General features: G+C 39.7%; 1 protein-coding gene across 2 annotated transcripts in view; it reads left to right on the top strand.

Moving 5' to 3' along the window:
- Positions 1–701: 701 nt before the first annotated feature.
- LOC126086884 (cytochrome P450 3A8-like) overlaps positions 702–23,305 on the top strand; it is a 53,278-nt gene continuing 30,674 nt past the window's right edge. The window contains exons 1-4 of one of the 2 annotated variants that reach the window (XM_049903686.1): positions 702–772; positions 9,050–9,143; positions 11,170–11,222; positions 22,165–22,264. In XM_049903686.1, coding sequence (XP_049759643.1) covers positions 702–772; positions 9,050–9,143; positions 11,170–11,222; positions 22,165–22,264 — 318 coding nt within the window. Of the gene's footprint in view, positions 773–9,049; positions 9,148–11,146; positions 11,223–22,164; positions 22,265–23,305 lie in introns of both variants that reach the window. The other variant, XM_049903685.1, reaches the window with a different exon arrangement.

Raw genomic sequence — 23,305 nt, 5'->3', positions numbered from 1 at the left:
TTAATTTTAAAAGCAATAATCTTTATTTTTTTAAACAATAGCTACGACAATGGCCTCAAACATACCAGCAATTGCGAGGCTGGCGTAGATCAGGGCAATGTTTGTTCTGTTATACATAAGTTACCTATGAATTGGAGGCAAGTTGACACTAACAACATTTTTTAAACCCAAATTATAATAAAATACCCTAGGTAACATAGACAGCTAGGGGTTCCATAAGATCCATTTGGAATTTCTGTGTAAGAACCAATAACCTTTTTGGGTTTACTGATAACACTGAGTTATTTGTGTAAGTGATAACACTGAGTTTAGTTATCGATTTCTCACAAAGTATGAACTCCAGGGAGGTCATAGTAGGGGTATGCTTGGATGCTTTTCTAGTGCCATGTTTTCAAGTAGTGCCTAGTTCAAACTTGAACTAGCTTGAACTCTCCTGTCTGCACGGATGCTTTCCTAGTGCCATGTTTTCAACTAGTGCCTAGTTCAAAGTGTAGCTTGAACTCTCCAGGCTGCACGTGGAGCTCAGGTGGTTCTTTCACTGACTGCTCCTTGGGTCCCACCCCTTTCCCAGCATATAAATCTGCCAGCATCCTCCCTGAATCACAGCTGGGGTGGGAAGGAGGCTGTGCAGGTCTGGTGGAGATCAGCACACACAGCTCGAAGGAAAAGTCAGAGGAGACTCTCCGGCAAGGAAAGTGACGATGGACCTGATCCCAAACTTTTCCATGGAGACCTGGATTCTTCTGGCCACCACCCTGGTGCTCCTCTACATGTGAGTAGCTTCCCAGCCTCCTCTGTGCCATTGGATTTGGGGTTATCATGCTTCTCCAACCACTTTTCCCCATTTTTTTTTTAAATTAATTTTTATTAAGCGTCAAGTGAACATTTACCATTCCAATCAGTCTGTCACATGTAGGTTTACATACATCTTACTCCCTTCTCCCTCTTGCTCTCCCCCTATTGAGTCAGCCCTTTCAGTCTCTCGTTTCGTGCCAATTTTGCCATCTTCCCTCTCTCTCTATCTTCCCATCCCCCCTCCAGTCAAGAGTTGTCAATACACTCTCCAGTGTCCACCTAATTTAATTAGCTCACTCTTCATCAGCATCTCTCTCCCCCCAGCTGACCAGTCCTTTTCATGCCTGATGAGTTGTCTTCGGGGATGGTTCCTGTCCTGTGCCATCAGAAGTTCTGGGGAGCATTGTCTCTGGGATTCCTCTAGTCGCAGTCGTACCATTAAGTATGGTCTTTTATGAGCATTTGGGGTCTGTATCCCATTGTTCTCCTGCTCCCTCAGGAGTTGTCTGTTGTGCTCCCTAACAGGGCAGACATCGATTGTGGCCGGACACCAACTAGTTCTTCTGGTCTCAGGATAATGTAGGTCTCTGGTTCATGTGGCCCTTTCTGTCTCTTGGGTTCTTAGTTGTCGTGTGACCTTGGTGTTCTTCCTTTGCCTTTGCTCCAGGTGGGTTGAGACCAATTGATGTATCTTAGATGGCCGCTTGTCGGCATTTAGGACCCCAGGCGCCACAATTCAAACTGGGATGCAGAATGTTTTCATAATACAATTATTTTGCCCATGGACTTAGAAGTCCCCTCAAACCATGTTCCCCAGACCCCAGGCCCTGCTCCGCTGACCTTTGAAGCATTCATTTTATCCCAGAAACCTCTTTGCTTTTAGTCCAGTCCAATTAGGCTGACCTTCCTTGTATTGAGTGTTCTCTTTCCCTTCACCCAAAGCAGTTCTTATGTACTGATTGATCAATAAAAAACCCTCTCCCTCGCACCCTCCCTCCCCCCTTCGTAACCACAAAAGTATGTGTTCTTCTTCGTTTTTTCTATTTTTCAAGATCTTATAATAGTGGTCTTATACAATATTTGTCCTCTTGCCTCTGACTCATTTCGCTCAGCATAATGCCTTCCAGATTCCTCCATGTTATGAAATGTTTCACAGATTCGTAACTGTTCTTTATCGATGCGTAGTATTCCATTGTGTGAATATACCACAATTTATTTACCCATTCATCCGTTGACGGACATCTTGGTTGCTTCCAGCTTTTTGCTATTGTAAACAGAGCTGCAATAAACATGGGTGTGCATATATCTGTTTGTGTGAAGGCTCTTGTATCTCTAGGGTATATTCCGAGGATTGGGATTTCTGGGTTGTATGGTAGTTCTTTTTCTAACTGTTTAAGATAACGCCAGATGGATTTCCAAAGTGGTTGTACCATTTTACAATCCCACCAGCAGTGTATGAGAGTTCCAATCTCTCCGCAGCCTCTCCAACATTTATTATTTTGTGTTTTTTGGATTAATGCCAGTCTAGTTGGTGTGAGATGGAATCTCATCGTAGTTTTAATTTGCATTTCTCTAATGGTTAATAATGATTGGGAGCATTTTCTCATGTATCTGTTGGCTGCCTGAATATCTTCTTTAGTGAAAAGTGTGTTCATATCCTTTGCCCACTTCTTGATTGGGTTGTTTGTCGTTTTGTGGTTGAGTTTTGACAGAATCATGTAGATTTTAGAGATCAGGCGCTGGTCTCAGATGTCATAGCTGAATATTCTTTCCCAGTCTGTAGGTGGTCTTTTTACTCTTTTGGTAAAGTCTTTAGATGAGCATAGGTGTTTGATTTTTAGGAGCTCCCAGTTATCTGGTTTCTCTTCATCATTTTTGGTAATGTTTTGTATTCTGTTTATGCCCTGTATTAGGGCTCCTAGGGTTGTCCCACTTTTTTCTTCCATGATCTTTATCGTTTTAGTCTTTATGTTTAGGTCTTTGATCCACTTGGAGTTAGTTTTTGTGCATGGTGTGAGGTATGGGTCCTGTTTCATTCTTTTGCAAATGAATATCCAGTTACGCCAGCACCATTTGTTAAAAAGACTATCTTTTCCCCAATTAACTGACACTGGTCCTTTGTCAAATATCAGCTGCTCATGCATGGATGGATTTATATCTGGGTTCTCAATTCTGTTCCATTGGTCTATGTGCCTGTTGTTGTACCAGTACCAGGCTGTTTTGACTACTGTGGCTGTATAATAGGTTCTGAAATCAGGTAGAGTGAGACCTCCCACTTTCTTCTTCTTTTTCAGTAATGCTTTGCTTATCCGGGGCTTCTTTCCCTTAGTGATTTGTTTCTCTATCCCCTTAAAATATGACATTGGTATTTGGATTGGAAGTGCGTTATATGTATAGATGGCTTTTGGTAGAATAGACATTTTTACTATGTTAAGTCTTCCTATCCATGAGCAGGGTATGTTTTTCCACTTAAGTATGTCCTTTTGAATTTCTCGCAGCAGAGTTTTATAGTTTTCTTTGTGTAGGTCTTTTACATCCTTGGTAAGATTCATTCCTAAGTATTTTATCTTCTTGGGGGCTACTATGAATGGTATTGATTTGGTTATTTCCTCTTCGGTGTTCTTTTTGTTGATGTAGAGGAATCCAAGTGATTTTTGTATGTTTATTTTATAACCTGAGACTCTGCCAAACTCTTCTATTAGTTTCAGTAGTTTTCTGGAGGATGCCTTAGGGTTTTCCATGTATACGATCATGTCATCTGCAAACAGTGATAGCTTTACTTCCTCCTTGCCAATCTGGATACCCTTTATTTCTTTGTCTAGCCTAACTGCCCTGGCTAGGACTTCAAGTACGATGTTGCATAAGAGTGGTGATAAAGGGCATCCTTGTCTGGTTCCCGTTCTCAAGGGAAATGCTTTCAGGTTCTCTCCATTTAGAGTGATATTGGCTGTTGTCTTTGCATAGATGCCCTTTATTATGTTGAGGAATTTTCCTTCAACTCCTATTTTGGTAAGAGTTTTTATCATAAATGGGTGTTGAACTTTGTCAAATGCCTTTTCTGCATCTATTGATAAGATCATGTGGTTTTTACCTTTTGTTTTATTTATGTGATGGATTACATTAATGGTTTTTCTGATATTAAACCAGCCTTGCATAAAAAAAAAAAATACCTGGTATGAATCCCACTAGATCAGGGTGAATTATTTTTTTGATATGTTGTTGGATTCTATTGGCTAGAATTTTGTCGAGGATTTTTGCATCTATGTTGATGAGGGATATAGGTCTAAAATTTTCTTTTTTTGTAATGTCTTTACCTGCTTTTGGTATCAGGGAGATGGTAGCTTCATACAATGAGTTGGGTAGTATTCCGTCTTTTTCTATGCTTTGAAATACCTTCAGTAGTAGTGGTGTTAAGTCTTCTCTGAAGGTTTGGTAGAACTCTGCAGTGAAGCCGTCTGGGCCAGGACTTTTTTTTGTTGGAAGTTTTTTGATTGCCGTTTCAATCTCTTTTTCTGTTATGGGTGTATTTAGTTGTTCTACTTCTGAATGTGTTAGTTTAGGTAGGTAGTTTTTTTCCAAGAATTTATCCATTTCTTCTAGGTTTTCAAATTTGTTAGAGTACAATTTTACGTAGCAATCTGAAATGATTCTTTGAATTTCATTTGGTTCTGTTGTGATGTTGTCCTTCTCGTTTCTTATACAGGTTATTTGTTTCCTTTCCTGTTTTTCTTTAGTCAGTCTAGCCAAAGGTTTATCAATTTTTTCAAAGAACCAGCTTTTGTCTTTGTTAATTTTTTCAATTGTTTTTCTGTTCTCTAATTCATTTAGTTCAGCTCTAATTTTTATTATTTGTTTTCTTCTGGTGCCTGATGGATTCTTTTGTTGCTCACTTTCTATTTGTTCAAGTTGTAGGGACAGTTCTCTGATTTTGGCTCTTTCTTCTTTTTGTATGTGTGCATTTATCGATATAAATTGGCCTCTGAGCACTGCTTTTGCTGTGTCCCAGAGGTTTTGATAGGAAGTATTTTCATCCTGGTTGCTTTCTATGAATCTCCTTATTCCCTCCTTGATGTCTTCTATAACCCAGTCTTTTTTCAGGAGGGTATTGTTCATTTTCCAAGTATTTGATTTCTTTTCCCTAGTTTTTCTGTTATTGATTTCTAGCTTCATTGCCTTGTGGTCTGAGCAGACGCTTTGTAATATTTCGATGTTTTGGACTCTGCAAAGATTTGTTTTGTGACCTAATATGTGGTGTATTCTAGAGAATGTTCCATGTGCGCTAGAAAAAAAAGTATATTTTGCAGCAGTTGGGTGGAGAGTTCTGTATAAGTCAATGAGGTCAAGTTGGTTGATTGTTGTAAGTAGGTCTTCCGTGTCTCTATTGAGCTTCTTACTGGATGTCCTGTCCTTCTCCGAAAGTGGTGTGTTGAAGTCTCCTACTATAAATGTGGAGGTGTCTATCTCGCTTTTCAATTCTGTTAAAATTTGATTTATGTATCTTGCAGCCCTGTCATTGGGTGCGTAAATATTTAATATGGTTATGTCTTCCTGATCAATTGTCCCTTTTATCATTATATAGTGTCCTTCTTTATCCTTTGTGGTGGATTTAAGTCTAAAGTCTATTTTGTCAGAAATTAATATTGCTACTCCTCTTCTTTTTTGCTTATTATTTGCTTGATATATTTTTTTCCATCCTTTGAGTTTTAGTTTGTTTGTGTCTCTAAGTCTAAGGTGTGTCTCTTGTAGGCAGCATATAGATGGATCGTGTTTGTTTATCCAGTCCATGACTCTCTGTCTCTTTATTGGTGCATTTAGTCCATTTACATTCAGCGTAATTATAGATAAATAAGTTTTTAGTGTTGTCATTTTGATGCCTTTTCATGTGTGTTGTTGGCCATTTCATTTTTCCACATACTTTTTTGTGCTGAGACGTTTTTCTTAGTAGATTGTGAGATCCTCATTTTCATAGTGTTTGACTTTATGTTTGTTGAGTCGTTACGTTTTTCTTGGCTTTTTTCTTGAGTTATGGAGTTGATATTCCTTTTTGTGGTTACCCTATTATTTACCCCTATTTTTCTAAGTAAAAACCTAACTTGTATCATTCTATATTGCCTTGTATCACTCTCCATCTGGCAGTTCAATGCCTCCTATATTTAGTCCCTCTTTTTGATTATTGTGATCGTTTATCTATTGATTTCCATGATTTCCTGTTACGTGTATTATTTTGTTTATTTATTTATTTTTTAGAATTAATCTTAATTTGTTTGTTTTTGTGCTTTCCCTATTTGAGTTGCATTGATATCAGGACGTTCTGTTTTGTGACCTTGTATTGTGCTGGTACCTGATATTATTGGTCATCAGGCCAAACAATCTCCTTTAGCATTTCTTGCAGTCTTGGTTTAGTTTTTGCAAATTCTCTAAACTTGTGTTTATCTGTAAATATCTTAATTTCACCTTCATATTTCAGAGAGAGTTTTGCTGGATATATGATCCTTGGCTGGCAGTTTTTCTCCTTCAGTGCTCTGTATACGTCGTCCCATTCCCTTCTTGCCTGCAGGGTTTCTGCTGAGTAGTCTGAACTTATTCTTATTGATTCTCCCTTGAAGGAAACCTTTCTTTTCTCCCTGCCTGCTTTTAAAATTTTCTGTTTGTCTTTGGTTTTGGCAAGTTTGATGATAATATGTCTTGGTGTTTTTCTTTTTGGATCAATCTTAAATGGGGTTCGATGAGCATCTTGGATAGATATCCTTTCGTCTTTCATGATGTCAGGGAAGTTTTGTGTCAGGAGTTCTTCAACTATTTTCTCTGTGTTTTCTGTCCCCCCTCCCTCTTCTGGGACTCCAATCACCCGCAAGTTATCCTTCTTGATAGAGTCCCACATAATTCTTAGGGTTTCTTCATTTTTTTAAATTCTTTTATCTGATTTTTTTTCAGCTATGTTGGTGTTGATTCCCTGGTCCTCCAGAAGTCCCTGTCTACATTCTAATTGCTCGAGTCTGCTCCTCTGACTTTCTCTTGCATTGTCAAATTCTGTAATTTTATTGTTAATCTTTTGGATTTCTACATGCTGTCTCTCTATGGATTCTTGCAACTTATTAATTTTTCCACTATGGTCTTGAATAATCTTTTTGAGTGTTTCAACTGTTTTATCAGTGTGTTCCTTGGCTTTTTCTGCAGTTATCCTAATTTCATTTGGGATATCTTTAAGCATTCTGTAAATTAGTTTTTTATATTCTGTATCTGGTAATTCCAGGATTGTATCTTCATTTGGGAAAGATTTTGATTCTTTTGTTTGGGGGGTTGGAGAAGCTGTCATGGTCTGTTTCTTTATGTGGTTTGATACGGACTGCTGTCTCCGAGCCATCACTGGGAAACTAGATTTTCCAGGTAATCAGCTAAAAAAAAATTGCAGTCAGATCCCTATCTGAATTCTCCCTCTGGCCCAGGGTATTCGGATGTTAATGGAGCCGCCTGGGGAGGGTGGGGGAGGGATCAGAGAGCTAGGAGTGTAGCACCACAGAATATAGAGCTGATCCCCGCGTTCACGCTCCGCTCCCGTCCGCCAAAATCCCGGCGGGACGGCTCCCTGGCTGGGACGCTACTCTCCCCGCTCCGAGACCAGTCACTTCCTCCCCGGGACTTCTGCCTCCGGTGCGCCGCCCCGCAGGCGCGAACTGGGTGGGCGTCCCCCGCACGAACGTCTGAGCCCCCCCCGGGGGTCGCTTTAGGGAAATATAGCTGATCCCCACGCTCGCTCCACGCCCACTTCCTGCCAAACTCCCGGCGGGAAGGCTCCCCGGCTGGGACGCTGCTCTCCCCACTCCAAGATCAGTCACTGCCTCCCGGGTGCTTCTCCCACCGGCTGCACCGCTACGCCGCCCGCGCCAACCAGCTAGACTCCCTCCCGGGATGGGTTCGGGGGGGTAGGGCTGGGCCCCTTGTCTGTGCCATCTCCCCCCCTGGGCTCTGCCCCAGATCGGGCTCCGAAGGTCACCTGCCTGGTACGCTGGCTCCTAGTTCTGAAAACGATTGCTGTCTGCCCGTATTTGTTCGTTCTCCGTCTCTAAGTCTGTGTTTGTTGTTCAGAGTTCGTAGATTGTTATGTATGTGATCGATTCACTTGTTTTTCCGAGTCTTTGTTGCAAGAGGGATCTGCGGTAGCGTCCACCTAGTCTGCCATCTTGGCCCCGCCTCTCCCCATTTGTTTTGAGGATAAAAAAGAGATAGAGGAGAGGAAATTACTTAAGTGTTGGTTTCTACATGACCATAAGTGGTTATTAGTCATCTTATGCAAATCCTATGAAGTTAGTCCTTCATAAATAATCCCCACCCCACCTCCCAAATCCCAAGGAGTGACAAGGAGTGTTTAGTGACATTCTTTGTTCCTGGGGATTGATTACCAATTTGGATGTAGAGGAATTGACAGGAACCCAGTAGAGGAAGGTTTAAAAAAAAATCGGCCCCTCAAATGGGGGAATACTTAGAGCGATGGAGACCTTTCACTTAGCAATATGGTTTTCAGCTTCTCCCATGCCTTTCCGTGGCTTGGTAGTTCATTTCTTTTTACCACCGACCTTCGTGCCCTTTTAAAATTCTATTTTATTGCATGTTATAAGATTGGTTGCATTTGTATGGACTATTTGGAACCGATGCTGAATTAAAGGGTAACCTTCAAAGAAGAGGAAACAAGGTCTCATTTCTACTTATCAGAACAGAAAGATTTTTTTTTCTCCTTTTTACCTAGAATTGTTTTCTTGCACCGTCTAGACAATTTTGACTCATGGCAACCTCATGTGTTAGAGAGTTGCACTGCTCCAAAGGGTTTTCTTGGCTGTAGTCTATATGGAAACAACATATACCAGGTCTTTTCTGGCAGGTTCTGACTGCCAGCCTTTTGGTAACCAGCTGAGGGCAAACTGTGCCACCTTTCTAATTAGAATGGGAACACTCAAATCCTGCAAGAGTCCACTTATGAAATAGACACAAGAAAAGACCCTGGAAAAGTTCCAGACTGAACCTCCCTTGAGCCAAAGTTTGGAATCTTTTCATGTATTCACTCTACGAACGGTGGTTTTAGCTGCTTTTCACTAATCATCATTACTCCTTGTGGGTCTCACAGTGCAGGTGGAAAAGGAGATGGTGACGGGATGTGATTACTGCTCTTGGAGTTGTTATTTATTGCCTACATGTTGCTTCTCCAATACTGGCATCTATAGTACAATCCTGGTGACCTAGCTTGCCTCTCACTTTATAGATGTGGAACCTATTCACATAATGTTCTAAAGAAGCTCGGGATTCCTGGGCCCAAACCTTTGCCTTTTTTGGGAACTCTTCTGGCCTACCGCAAGGTGAGTCTTGTAGCCCCCTCTTTTGCTTCTTATGGTTGCATAAAAAACAAACAAAAAACCAAACCCATTGCCAAGAATTCCGACTCATAGTGGCCCTATAGAACAGAGTAGAGCTGCTCCATAGGGTTTCTGAGGAGCACCTAGCAGATTGAAACTGCCAAGCTTTTGGTTAGCAGCCTTAGCTATTAAATACTAAGCCACCAGAGTTTCCTGTGGTTGCATATACCTGCTCAATTCCATCAACAAATGCCCTTCCTCAGGAAAAATTTTCTAGAACTTTCTAGAAACTGTGTATACTCCATCCAGCACATTGGCCTGGATTCCCCAAGGGCCCTATTCTCAAATGCTGCAGTTTTTTGATCCAGTCTGAGGATCCAGTTGCCTTGCAGATTTAGCAATGTGCTAACATGGTAAACATCGTGAGGAGGAGTATCTGTCTGCCAGTGGTTCCTCCTAAGAAGTCACAGTGGTCTTAACATTAGGAGAAACAAACAAAAGGCGTTTTGGTAGTGGCTCATTAAGCTGTGTGTGCTGGATTCAAACTCTCCTGCTTCCAGCCTGAGCTCTTGGTAGCCCTTTTTTTTTGTACGCCTTACTGCAGAGTTTGCTTTCAAAAGTAGTTTATTCTATTTTATTTTTTGTTGTTACTCTTGGATAGGTACCAACTTCAGATTACTAGGCAGCTCAAGTATTTGTCATCTAGTAATTTGCAGGTAGTGCATCCTCTCAAGAACTGTAAAACCCTGTGCTTATTTTCCTGGCTTTACCGAGCCCTTGCCACCCACGCCATCTGTTGGGGATCTGAGAGCTACAACAAGGGCTTTCTGCCTTTCTTCTTTTCCGTCAAAGGAGCCGCCTCTGTGAGTGAGTCCGAGCAGGGAGTGAGTATCACTGAGACAAGGTTATTGTTGTCTATCAATTTCAGATCTTTAACTACTAAATGCGTTTTTCTTTTTTTAAATAAAAGCATGTCCTTGTTGTTAGGTACTCTTGAGTCATTTTCAACTCACAGCAACCCCCATGTGACAAAGTAGAACTTCATTATGGGACATTCACTCATTTTCTCCAAGTTTCGTTTTTCTTGCATGCCCGTGGAGGTAATTACCAGAGGGTTAGGAGATTTTAGAGACAACATATACACAAACAAAAACATTTCAGAAAGACAAGAAGTTACTTATTATTCATACACAACGTTACATCATTCAGTATCTACAGTACTTGGAGAAAATTCAGTTATTTAAAATTCTCCATTCAGAATATCTCCACTATTTACCCTCTTCAACCTTAAGATATCTCTGAATAAGAACTTCCCTTTATCTCCCAGTGAAAAGACAGTGTAATAGTTTTCTAGGGCTGCCATCACAAAGTCCCACAAAGTTGGTGACCCAAAATAACAGAAGTTTATTACCTCACAGTTCTTGGGCCCAGAAGTCCTAAACAAGGTGTTGACACAGCAGTGCTTTCAGTGAAGGCTGTAGGGAAAGATGTATTCTTGCCTCTTCCTAGCTACTGGTGGTTCCTGGCAATCCTTGGCGTTCCTTGCTTTGTAGATGCACCATTCCCATCTCTGACTTAGTCTTCACATGACCATATTCCCCTTCTGTCCTCCTGCGTCTCTCTGGGTCTGTGACTCTTATCCTCTTCTTATAAAGCCAGCAGTCACATTGGATTGGAGCCCACCCTGCTCCAGTATGACCTCATGTTAACTGATATCTCCTTTGTTGTTGTGAGTTGCTGTAGAGTCAGCTGCAACTCGTGGAGACCTTGTGAATAAGAGAATGATCCTGCACCATCTCCATGAGTTTCGATACGTTTAAGCCCATTGTTGAGGCCTTATTTCCCCGCAAGTTTACGTTCACAGGTCCAAAGGCTTGGATTTCAACACATCCTTTTAGGAGATACAATTCAATGTGTAACAAGGAGTAAGCTTGATTTCATCTCATCTGATTTTTTTTTAGTCCCTGAAAGTGTTAGGGGTGAGTACATTGAAATGAATAATCTAGTTTTATTTTGTTTCTCCTTGCAGGGTGCGTGGGATTTTGATGTGAAATGTTCTAAAAAGTATGGAAAATTATGGGGGTGAGTATTCTGGAAACTTCCGTTGGATAAACTTGTTGTGAGGAGGCTCTCAGCTGTGTGGAGGACAATCGCAGCCCTCCCTGAGCCTCGTAGGATGAATTATCTCTTGTAAAACTCTTGGAGATTTGTTATTATTGTGATCCCATATGTCTCCAGGTTTCATAGTCTACAGTCTGAGTGAGGCCTAGAAAACTGAAGATAATCACTTTTCTCCAGAGACTGCCAGCATTAGTTTCTGTCCATTTTTTCCTTCTGTAGGTCCCTTTTTATTGCCTAAAAATGCATCATTTCAAACCCTTCCATTGTTATTGTGTTCGGTTGAGTTGATTCTGACTCATAGTGACCCTTGGTGACAGAGTAGAACTGCCTCATAGTGTTTTCTAGGATATAATCTTTACAGGAGCAGATCACCAGGTCTTTCTCCCATGGAAACGCTGGGTAAGTTTGAACTGCCAGCCTTTCGGTCAGCAGCAGAGCATAGAACTGTTGCTCCACCAGGGCTCCTACAAACTCTTCTGCAATTGTTGTTAAGTTCCATCAAGCCTGTTCACACTCACAGTGACCCTATGTGCAACAGAATGAAACACTGCCCAGTCCTGCACCTTCGTCGCAATCGTTGTGCTTGAGCCCACTGTTGTAGCCACTGTGTCAATCCATCTTGTTGAGAGTTTTCTTCTTTTTCGCTAACCCTGTACTTTACCAAGCATGACCCTTTACTTACCAAGCATGAGCAAGCATGACTGGTCCCTCCTGATAATAAGTCTAAAGTACATGAGGTGAAGTCTCAAAATCCTTGCGTCTAAACAACATTCTGGCTGTTTTTCTTCCAAGACATATTTGCTCGTTCTTCTGGCAGTCCATGGTGTATTCAGTATTCTTTGTCAATATCATAATTCAAAGTCATCAATTCTTCTTGAGTCTCCCTTATTCATTGCCCAGTTTTCGCATGTGTATGAGGCAGTTGAAAATACTATGGCTTAAATCTTAGTTCTCAAAGTGATACCTTTCCTTTTTAATACTTTAAGGAGGTCTTTTCCTGCAGATTTGCCCAATGCAATACATGGTTTGATTTCTTGACTGCTGCTTCCATGGGCGTGGATTGTGGATCCAAGTAAAATGAAATCCTTGACAACTTCAATATTTTCTGATGCGGCTTATTGGTCCAGTTGTGAGGATGTTTTCTTTTTTCATTGTACTTTACATGAAGGTTTACAGAACAAACTAGTTTCTCACTAAACAGTACACATATTGTTGTATGGCATTGATTAACAACTCTGCGTCATGTCAAGACTCTTCCTTCTCAACCTTGGCTTCCCTATTGCCAACTTTCCTGTCTCCTCCTACCTTCTGGTCCTTGCCCCTGGGTTAGTGTGCCCCTTTAGTCTCGTTTTGTTTTATGGGCCTGTCCAATCTTTGACTGAAGGGTGAACCTCAGGAGTGACTTCATTACTGAGCTGAAAGTGTGACCAGGGGCCATACTCTCAGAGTTTCTCCAGTCTTTGTCAGGCCAGTAAGTCTGGTCTTTCTTTTTGAGCTGGAATTTTATTCTACTTTTTTCTCCAGCTCTGTCCAGGACCCTGTATTGTGATTCCTGTCAGAGTAGTCAGTGGTGGTAGCTGGGAACCATCTAGTTGTACTGGACTCAGGCCGGTAAAGGCTGTGGTAGATGTGGCCCATTAGTCCTTTGGACTAATCTTTCCCTTGTTTCTTTAGTTTTCTTCATTATTCCTTGCTCCCAAAGGGGTGAGACCAGTGGAGTATCCTAGATGGCTGCTCACAGGCTTTTAAGATCCCAGATGCTACTCACCAAAGTAGAATGTAGAACATTTTCTTTATAAGCTATGTTATACCAGTTGAGGTAGTTGTTCCCTGAGACCACGGTCCCCACAACCCTCAGCCGAGCAATTCAGTTCCTCAGGGAGTTTGGATGTGATTATGGAACTTCCATGACCTTGCCTTGTACAAGGTGTGCTGGCTTCCCCAGTTCTGTGTACTATTTTACCCTTTGCCAAAGTAACCACATATCTATCATCTATTTAGTGCTTTTCCATCCCCAACCTTCCCCTCCCTTGTAACCATCAAAGATTGTTTCTTCTTGTGTGTAAATCTTTTCATGAGTTTTTACAGTAGTGGTCTCATACAGTATTTGTCCTTTAGTGATTGACTTATTTCACTCAGCATAATGCCCTCCAGATTCATCCACGTTATGAGATGTGTTGCAGATTCATTGTAGTTTTTTATTGTTGTGTAATACTCCATTGTGTGTATGTACCACAGTTTGTTTATCCATTCATCTGTTGATGGACATCCAGGTTGTTTCCATCTTTTTGCTGTTGTGAACAATGCTGCAATGAACATGGGTGTGCATATGTCTATTCATGTGATGACTCTTATTTCTGTAGGATATATTCCTAGGAGTGAGATTGCTGGATCATATGGTATGTCTATTTCTAGCTTTCTAAGGAAGTGCCATATCATTTTCCAAAATAGTTGTAGCATTGGAGATTCTCACTAGCAGTGTATACAAGTTCCGATCTCCTCGCAGCCTCTCAAACATTTGCTAATACCTGTTTCTTTGACTCCTGTCAGTAATACCGGGGTGAGATGGTATCTCATTGTGGTTTTGATTTACATTTCTCTAAAGGCTAGAGGTCTTCAGCATTTCTTCATGGTCTGATGGCTGTTCAACTGTCTTCTTTGGTGAAGTGTCTGTTCATTTCCTTTGCCCATTTTTTAATTGGATTTTGTCATTTTGTTGTAGAGGAGTTGGATTTTCTTCTAGATTTTAGAGATTAGACCTTTGTCTGATTTGTAACAGCCAAAATTTTTTCCCAGTCTGTAAGTTCTCTTTACTCTTTTGGTGAAGTCTTCTGATGAGCATGTGTTTAATATTTAGAAGATCTCAGTTAGCTAGCTTATATTCTGGAGTTTGTGTGTTGTTGGTTGTGGTTTGTATCCTTTTTACGCCATGTATTAGGGCCCCTAGCATTCATCCTATTTTTTTCTTCTATGAACTTCATAGTTTTTGGCTTTATATTTAGGTCTTTGATCCACTTTTAATTAGTTTTTGTATATGGTGTGAGGTATGAGTCCTGTGTGATTCATTGGGAGATGGCCATCCTGTTTTGCCAGCACCATGTGTTAAAAAGACTGTCTTTTCCCCATTCGATGGACTTTGGACCCTTGTTGAAGATCCTGTGACCATAGGTGGATTGATTTACGTCTTGGTTCTCAATTCTGTTCCATTGATCAATGTATCTGTCGTCGTACCAGTACCATGCTGTTTTGACTGCAGTAGCTATATGGTAGGTTCTGAGGTCAGGTAGTGTGAGTCCTCCTACTGTCTTCTTCTTCTTCAATAGTGCTTTACTCATCCGGGGCTTCTTTCCTTTCCATATAAAGTTAATGATCAGTTTTTCCATCTCTTTAGAGAATACTGTTTGTATTTGGATCAGGATTGCATTGTATTAGTAAATCACTTTGGGTAGAATTGACATTTTCACAATGTCAGATCTACCTATCCATGAGCATATATGTTTTTCCTTTTATGTAGCTCTCTTTTGGTTTCTTGCAGTAGTGTTTTGTAGTTTTCTTTGTATAGGTCTTTTACATGCCTGGTTAGATTTATTCCTAAGTGTTTTTTTTTTTTTTTTTTTTAGGGGCTACTATAAATGGTGTTGTTTTCGTGATTTCCTTTTCATCGTTCTCTTTATCGATGTATAGGAATCCAACTGATTTTTGTATGTTTATCTTGTATGCTGCTACTCTGTTGAATCTTTCTATTAGTTCCAGGAGTTTTCTTGTGGAATCTTTTGGGTTTTCTATGTATAGTATCATATCATCCACAAGTAGTGACAGTTTAACTTCTTCATTATTGATTTGGATGCCCTTTATTTCTTTGTCTTGCCTTGTTACTCTAGCTAGGACTCCCAGCGCAATGTTAAATAAGAGTGGTGATAAAGGGCGCCCTTGTCTTGTTTCTGTTCTCAAGGGGAATGTTTTCAGCCTCTCTGTTAAGAATGATGTTGGCCATTGGTTTTGCATAAATGCCCTTTATTATGTCGAGAAATTTCCCTTCTATACCTATTTTATTGAGAGTTTTTATAAGGAATGGGTGTTGGACTTTGTCAAATGCCTTTTTTGTGTTAATTGAGATGATCATGTGATTCTTTTCTTTCCTTTTATTTATGTGGTGGATTATGTTGATTGGTTTTCTAATGTTGAACCATCCTTGCATACCTGGTATGAATCCTACTTGGTCGTGGTGTATTATTATTTTTTGACATAATGCTGAATTCGATTGGCTAGAATTTTGTTGAGAATTTTTGCATCCATATTTATGGGAGATATTTGTCTATAATTTTCTTTTCTTGTGATTTGGTTGCTTGGTTTTGGTATCAGGGTTATGCTGGCTTCATAGAATGAATTTGGAAGTATCGCTTCCTATTCTATGTTCTGAAATAGTTTGAGTAGTACTGGCATAAGCTCTTCTCTGAATGTTTGGTAGAATTCTCCAGTGAAACCATCTGGGCCATGGCTTTTCTTTTTTGTTGGGAGTTTTTTGTTTTGTTTTACCTTTTCAATCTTTTCTCTTGTTACGGGTCTGTTTAGATTTTCAACATCATTTTGTGTTAGTTTGCATGGGTAGCATATTTCTAGAAATTTGTCCATTTCCTCTAGGTTTTCAAATTTGTTGGAGTATAGTTTTTCATAACACTCTGTTATGATCCTTTTTATATCAGTTGGGTCTGTTGTAATGTCCCCCATTTCATTTCTTATTTGGGTTATTTGTGCCCTCTCCCATTTTTCTTTTGTCAGTTTGTCCAGTGGTTTGTCAATTTTGTTGGGCCTTTGAAAGAACCAACTTTTAGTTTTGTTGATTCTTTGTATTGTTTTCCTATTTTTTTTTTTATTTCATGTATTTCTGCTCTGATCTTTATTATTTCCTTTCTTCTGGTGGCTGTGGGCTTCTTTTGCTGTTGTCTTTCTATTTGTTTAAGTTGTGTAGGTAATGTTTTGATTTTGTCAGTTTCTTCTTTTTTGATGTGTGCATCTATTGCTATAAATTGACCTCTGAGGACTGCCTTTGCTGTGTCCCAGAAGTTTTCATATGATGTATTTTCATTCTCATTTGATTCTAGGAGTTGTTTGATCCCATCTCTGATTTCTTCTATTACTCAGTGGTTTTTAAGCAGGGTGTTATTCAGTTTCCATGTGATTGATTTTTTTCCCTTGCTCTTCCTGTTGTTAATTTCTATTTTGATGGTGTTGTGGTCAGAAAAGATACTTTGTATTATCTCATTGTTTTGGATTTTGTTGAGGGTTTCTCTGTGGCATATGATTTGGTCAATTCTGGGGAATGTTCCATGTGTATTTGTAAAGAATGTGTATTTTGCAGCTGTTGGGTGGAGTGTTCTAAATATGTCTGTGAGGTCACATTGGCTGATTGTGCCCTTTAGCTCTCCTGTATCTTTGTTGAGTTTCTTTCTAGATGTTCTGTCCTTTACCAAGAATCATGTGTTGAAGTCTCCTACTAGTATTGTGGAACTGTCAACTTCTCTTTTTAATACCATTAAAAGTAAAAAAACTTTTTTTTTTTTTTTGCCATTAGAGTTTGTTTTATGTATTTTGGAGCCCTGTCGTTGGGTGTGTAGATGTTTATTTTGGTTAAGTCCTCATGATACATTCTCCCTTTAATCATTATATAGTGGTCTTCTTTGTCTTTTATGGTGGATTTTGTTTTAAAGTCTATTTAATCTGAGGTTAGTATTGCCACTGCTGCTCTTTTTTGGTAGTTATTTGCTTGATATATTTTTTTCCATCCTTTGATTTTCAATAAATTTAGATCTTTTTTTCTAAGGTATGTCTCTTGGAGACAGCATATTGATGGATCCTGTGTTTATCTGTTCTGTCACTCTCTGTCTCTTTATGGGTGCATTTTAGACCATTTACATTCAGTGTGATTATTGATAGCTGTGAGTTTATTGCTGTCATTTTGTAGTTTTTTTTTTTTTTTTTGTAGTCCTGACATTTACTTTGCTCTTCTTCCTAGGTTTGAACCGGTCTACTATTACCTGCTATCACCTTGCCTTCCTCTCCATTACAAAGTTCTACACCTACACCATTTACTCCCTCTTTTATTGTTTTGATGTTGTTGTCATATACGGATTAACCTCTCTGGTTCCCTATTGCAAGTCTTTTGGTTTTGAATAGTCCTCGAGAGTTCATTTCCTATGTTGATATCCGGCTGGTACAATCTTGTGTTCTAAATTCAGGCTGTGATCAGATGTTGTCTGTTCTCAGACTGAAAGACTCCTTTTAATTATTCTTGTAATTTTGATCTTGTTTTTACATATTCCCTTAATTAATTTTTATCTAGAAATATCCTAATTCATCATCATATTTCAATGAGATTTTTACAGGATATGTTGTTCTTGGTTACCAATTTTTTTATTTCAAGGTTTTATCTATGTCATCCCATTGCCTTCTTACCTGCATGGTGTCTGCCGAATAATCAGAGCTTAGTCTTATTGTTTCTGCTCTGTATGTGACTTTTTTTCTCTCGAGCTGCTCTCGGTACTTTGTCTTTGGTTTTAGCAAGTGTGATTATGATATGCCTTGGTGATTTTCTTTTGGGGTCTATCTTATATGGGGTTTGTTGAGTTTCTTGGGTGGTCAACTTTTCCTCTTTCATGATATTAGGGAAGTTTTCTGTCAGCCATTCTTCAATGATCCTCTCTGCGTTTTCCGTTTTCTCCCCCTGTTCTGGAACTCTGATCACTAGCAAATTTTTGCTTTTGATTGTATCCCACATAATTTTCAGGGCTTCTTCATTTTTCTTTGTTCCTTTTTCTGATTTTTCCTCAAGCAGAGTTGTATCCAAGTGTTTTTCTTCAGTTCTGTTGATCTTGTCTTCCATCTTTTCAAACCTGCTTCTCAGCCCTTCTATAGCACTATCAGTTTCTGAAATCATGTTTATCTTTTAGATTTCTAATTGTCGTTTTAGTATGATTTCTAGTTGTGAGTTTATTTTGGCCTTTTGTTCTTGTATTATTTACCTTAATTGTTCCATTTTTTTGATCTGTATTTTCCATGAATTTGTCTGCCTTTTCCATAAATTTGTCTAATTTTTCCTCATTTTTGTCAGCTTTTTGTTTCAACTCTTGGGTTGCTCTGAATGTTAAAGATTCGAATTCTCTGTCAGGTAGTTCTAGTTCCTTTTCTTCTGCTGGAAAGTTATCTGGTGTTTTATTTTGGACACCTACTGGAACTATCCTGGCCTGCTTTTTTTCCCCTATGTTTTGTTATTGTCTGCTGTTTTCAGGACATTTAGTAAGTACTTTCTTTGTTTCTTGATTGCAATCTGTTTGCTCCATTCTGCTTTTTTTGTTTTATTTGTTTATGTCTGAGGAGGCGGGCTCTGTGTTCCTTGTTTACTCATCTGTGGTCACAATACTTTTCACCTCTTTGTCCAATGGGCAGGACCAGCCGATCAGCTATGGTGCAGCAGGGCAGGCCTGCTGAAGGGAGGGGCTGGGGTGGATGGTTTGTGACACACACCTGGGCTGACAGGGCTGGGCCAGGAATCAGTGATGGGCAAGTTTCAGTAGGCTGTACTTGTGCTGCTCTGGGGTATGATGTTCAGCTCACGGTCCAGGTAGGCATGGGGGGCTTGGAGAGGTTGTGATGTGTGGAGATAATATGGGTATGGGGAAGAGGGGAGAGAAACAGAAACCAAAAACAAACGAACAAACAAAAGGGTGCTAAGGTAGCTTGCCATTGTTGCAGAGAGATGAGAAACAGAAATGGAGAAAAACAAAAAGGAAAGAAAAAAAGAGAAAATGGAAAATAAATAGCTAGATAAAAATTTGGGATAAGAAAATAAAAAGAAAAGCCCCAGGAGTCCCACCAGCATGGCTGTGAAGACTGAGGAAGTGGCTCTCAGGCTGCACAGTATAGCCTGGCTGAGGGGGTGGGTATAGTTGTCACACAGCTGCAAGTATTCAGGAGACAGGAAAAGGAGATAAGTATAGAGAGACAAGAACTGAGAAATGAAGAAAGACAGAAAGAAAAAAAGAGAAAAAAAGAAAGAAAGAAAAATGAAATGCCTCCAGGAATCCCACCAATGCAGCCACCTAGACTGAGGAAGTGGCTCCTAAGCCATGCAGTACAGCCTGGCTAGAAGGGACTCCCAAGTCGCAAAAAGAAAAAGAAAACGAACAAAGAAAAGAAAACAGAACAAAGTAAAACAAAACAAAACATAGGAAAAAAAAAAAAAAAGAAGCCACAGGGATCCCGCTAGTGTGGCATCAAGGGCCAGGGGAGTGGTTCGCCACTCAAGTGGCACTTCACAGCCTTTCAAGAAGAAACAAAGATGGCTTACAGAGCCAGGTGCTGGAGAGAAAGGACAGGGAGGTGATGGGAGGCATGGAAGAAACCCAAAGAACCAGAAAAAAGCAACCCCAGCAACAGAGAAATGGCGCTCAGGGAGCCAGCCTGTGTGGATAGGGTGAATCCAAGTGCCTGGGCTGAAGCAGTTGACTCCAGGCCAAGGGACTGTGGCTGGTGGGAAGCAGAGGAGGCCGAGGTGGGGGAAGAAGAGTGGGGGTTAGGAAAGTATATCGCTTGTTACTGGGTGGTGTGTCTCCTCTGGGAAATTGGTGAAGCTGCTTTCCCGTACTCCCTGTTTGCTGATCTCTGATGTGGGCTGGGTGAATCCAAGCGACGCAGACGCTCCACTTTCTGGCCAGCTGAGCCACTGCTGTCAACCTGGAATTGGAGAGATACATCAGCGTGGAGAGGATGGGGGGTGGGAAAGCATGTATCGCTGGTTTCCGGGTGCTCTGTCTCCTGTTGGGAGCTCCGTGAAGCAGATTTCCCCTGCTCCCTGTCCACTGATCTCCGACAGGAGTCCTAATGGGGAATCCTGCTGTGTTAGCTGATAGGGGACCTTCACGCGTATCTCTCCTGGCCCTCTATTCTTTGTCAGTTTCTTATTCCATTCAGTGCTTGGCAGAGTTCTTTATCCCTTCATTTGACACTTTGGGTTCCAGGATTGATGTTTGTCTCTGTTTTACTTAGTTTTTAGGGTCTTTTATGTGGAGGGACAGTGTGGTGCTTCTGTCTATGGCATCATGTTGGCTGGAAGTACTGGATATTTGTTTTCTTTATGTTGAGGTGCAATCCATCCTGAAAGCTGGAATCTTTGGTATTCATCAGTAAGTGCTTTGGGTCCTCTTCACTTTCAGCAAGCAAGATCATGTCATTTGCATATTTCAGGTTGTTAGTGAGTCTTCCTCCAATCCTGATGCCATGGTCTTCTTCATGTAGTCCAGCTTCTCTGATTATTTGTTCAGCATACAGATTGAATATGTATGATGAAAGGATACAATCCTTCCTCACTTTAAACCACTTGGCATCCCCTTGTTCTATTTAAATGACTGCCCCTTGGTCTATGTACAGGTTCTTGGTGAGCACAATTAAGTGTTCTGAAATTCTCATTCTTTGCCATGTTATCCATAAGTTCTTATGATCTACACAATCGAATGACTTTATAGTCAATAAAACACAGGTAAACCTCTTTCTGGTGTTCTCTGCTTTCAGCCAAGATCCATCTGACATCAGCAATGATATTCTTTGTTCCATGTCCTCTTCTGAATCGAGCTTGAATTTCTGGCAATTTCCACCTTTCAGTAGGTGCCAATCCTAACAGGCTTTATCCTAATAACTTATATCAGAGGATCAACACTAAATATCCTCAATACTTACTTAAACCTCCTAAGTTTCAGTGTATTTCTGGAAATGGACAGCAGGAAGTACAGTGGTTCTCAACAAGTTTTATAGATGATTGCAGAGCCACTTGAGGTTCCTCCGTGAAATCAAAGAATAGGTGTCTTTTGGAAAATCTTCCATTTCGGCCTTGCCAGTTCAAATGATTGGTAATGGAAAACAAAATATCAGGACAGTGTAACTAAACTTATAGTATGCCTTATTACATTGGCTTGTTTCCACAAATGGACTTTCTAATGGCAGAAGAGCAGGCCCAATTTGTATATATCACATATAAACGTACAGCTGTGTGTGGAACATACATCAAAAGTGGGATTTCCCTGATGCTACGATGTCATCAACATGGAGCTAAATCACAGCTGGGGTCCACATTTATGAATAAATATAAATAATAAAAAGAAATCACAGCTGAGTTATACATGCTCCTCTATATTCCTTTATACCTTTTTATATTTCTTTTAATTTTCTAGAGTTAATGCTACTAAAATCTTTTCTTTAATAGGCAAAATTATATTATTAAAAAACTGTTAAAAACAAAGACAATTCTTAAAAATAGGGCAAAAATCATTCATAATCCTATTATTGCTTTTTGGGCATTCCAAGTTTTTCTCTATGTGTACTTATTTTTACATGTTTGTAATCAGTATGTCTATAATTTTTATCTGATAATGCCATACGTATTATTCACAGTTTGACATATATTTAAAATTGTAATTTTAAATGATTGAGTGCATGGACTGTCTTTAACTATATCTTTCTCTTAGATGATTATTTGCCTTCAATTTTTCACTAACCTAATGTCTTTTCAAAAATGAAATATTTTGATCATGAAAAAATTACAAAGAAGGATATAGGAAATAGCCATGTGTCTACCACCTCTCTTTAACATTTGTTCTAATATTCTAACCATGATCTCCTTTAAGAGCTATTTTGTCTTTAAATGTCCCTTCATTTTATGATAAGTCTGGTGGTTCTGTGGTCAGAATCTTACTGCGTATCCTGTCTCAACTTGAAGTAGAGGAAAATGTTTCTGTGTGTTGGACCATTAAGAGTATGGATTTTGTCATATACAGATGAATGTATGGTCTCTCAGAAGTGGCCCCAGAGCAGAATTAAGTTTGATTAGATTAATCAGCTCTGTTTCCCGACATAGGTTTTATGATGGTCCGCAGCCTGTGATAGCCATCACAGATCCAGGCATGATCAAGACAGTACTGGTGAAAGAAAGTTATTCCACCTTCACAAATCGGAGGGTAGGTATCCATTTTTTCATTAAAAATTTTATTCATCTATTTACATTCTAAATTTGAAATAATTATGGATTCAGAGGAAGTTTTTGGGAAGGGAAACGAAGAAAAAAACCAAACATATACAGGAAGGTTTCATGTACCATTCATCCAGTTTCCCCCAGTGTTAACATCTTGACTAACTACAGTATGGTATCAAACCATTACATTGACATTGGTTCAATGCACAGAGCTTATTTGGAATTCATCAGTTTTATTTGCGCTCATTCACATGTGCGTTTGTGTGTGTGTGCTTGCAGCTCTACTCAGTTTTATCACATATGTGTATTTGGGTAACCATGAAGCTCCCTCTTGCTAGTTTTTTGTAGTCATAGTCTGTAGCTTGTCTTTTCCTCTTAACAGGGCCTTTAGGTGAGCAAACCTTTTTTATTTTTATGAGGCCAATTCATTAATTTTTGCTTTCGTAGGTTATGCTTTTGATGTCAAGTCTGAAAAATCTTTTTCCTAGCACAGGGTTCAGAAGATTTTCCTCTTCTCATTTGATTTCTTCTTCTCTTCCTCCTTCCACTTCTGCTTCCTCTTCCCTTTCTACTTTTTCATCTTCTTCTTAGTTTTACCCTCCTTTTTCTTCTCCATCTCTCTCTCTTTTTTTTAAGTTTTACTGTTGTACATTTACGTTTAAGTCTGTGATTCATTTCACATTTTTTTTTTTTTTTTGAACGAAGTGTGAGGTTTAGGTTGAGGCTCATTATTTTGCCAGTGGATGTCCAGTTGCTTTAAAGTTGTTTGCTGGAAAGGCTATCCTCCCTCTACAGAACTGATTTTATACCATTGTCAAAAATCGGTTGGACATAGTTACATGGGTCTATTTCTCATTCTCTATTCTGTTCCATTGACATTGGTGTTTATTCTACACACATATAAAACACATAAACTGTGTTTATACTACACAGTTGATTCCTGTAGCTATACAGTAAATCTTAACATCTTGTAGAGTTATTCTTCCCACTTTTTAACGCTTTTTCAAAATGTTTTAGCTATCCTAGG

This window comes from Elephas maximus, chromosome 12 (genome assembly GCF_024166365.1).
Source record: "Elephas maximus indicus isolate mEleMax1 chromosome 12, mEleMax1 primary haplotype, whole genome shotgun sequence".
NCBI classification, from domain to species: Eukaryota; Metazoa; Chordata; class Mammalia; order Proboscidea; family Elephantidae; genus Elephas; species Elephas maximus.
This window is presented reverse-complemented; position numbering and strand designations above follow the sequence as displayed.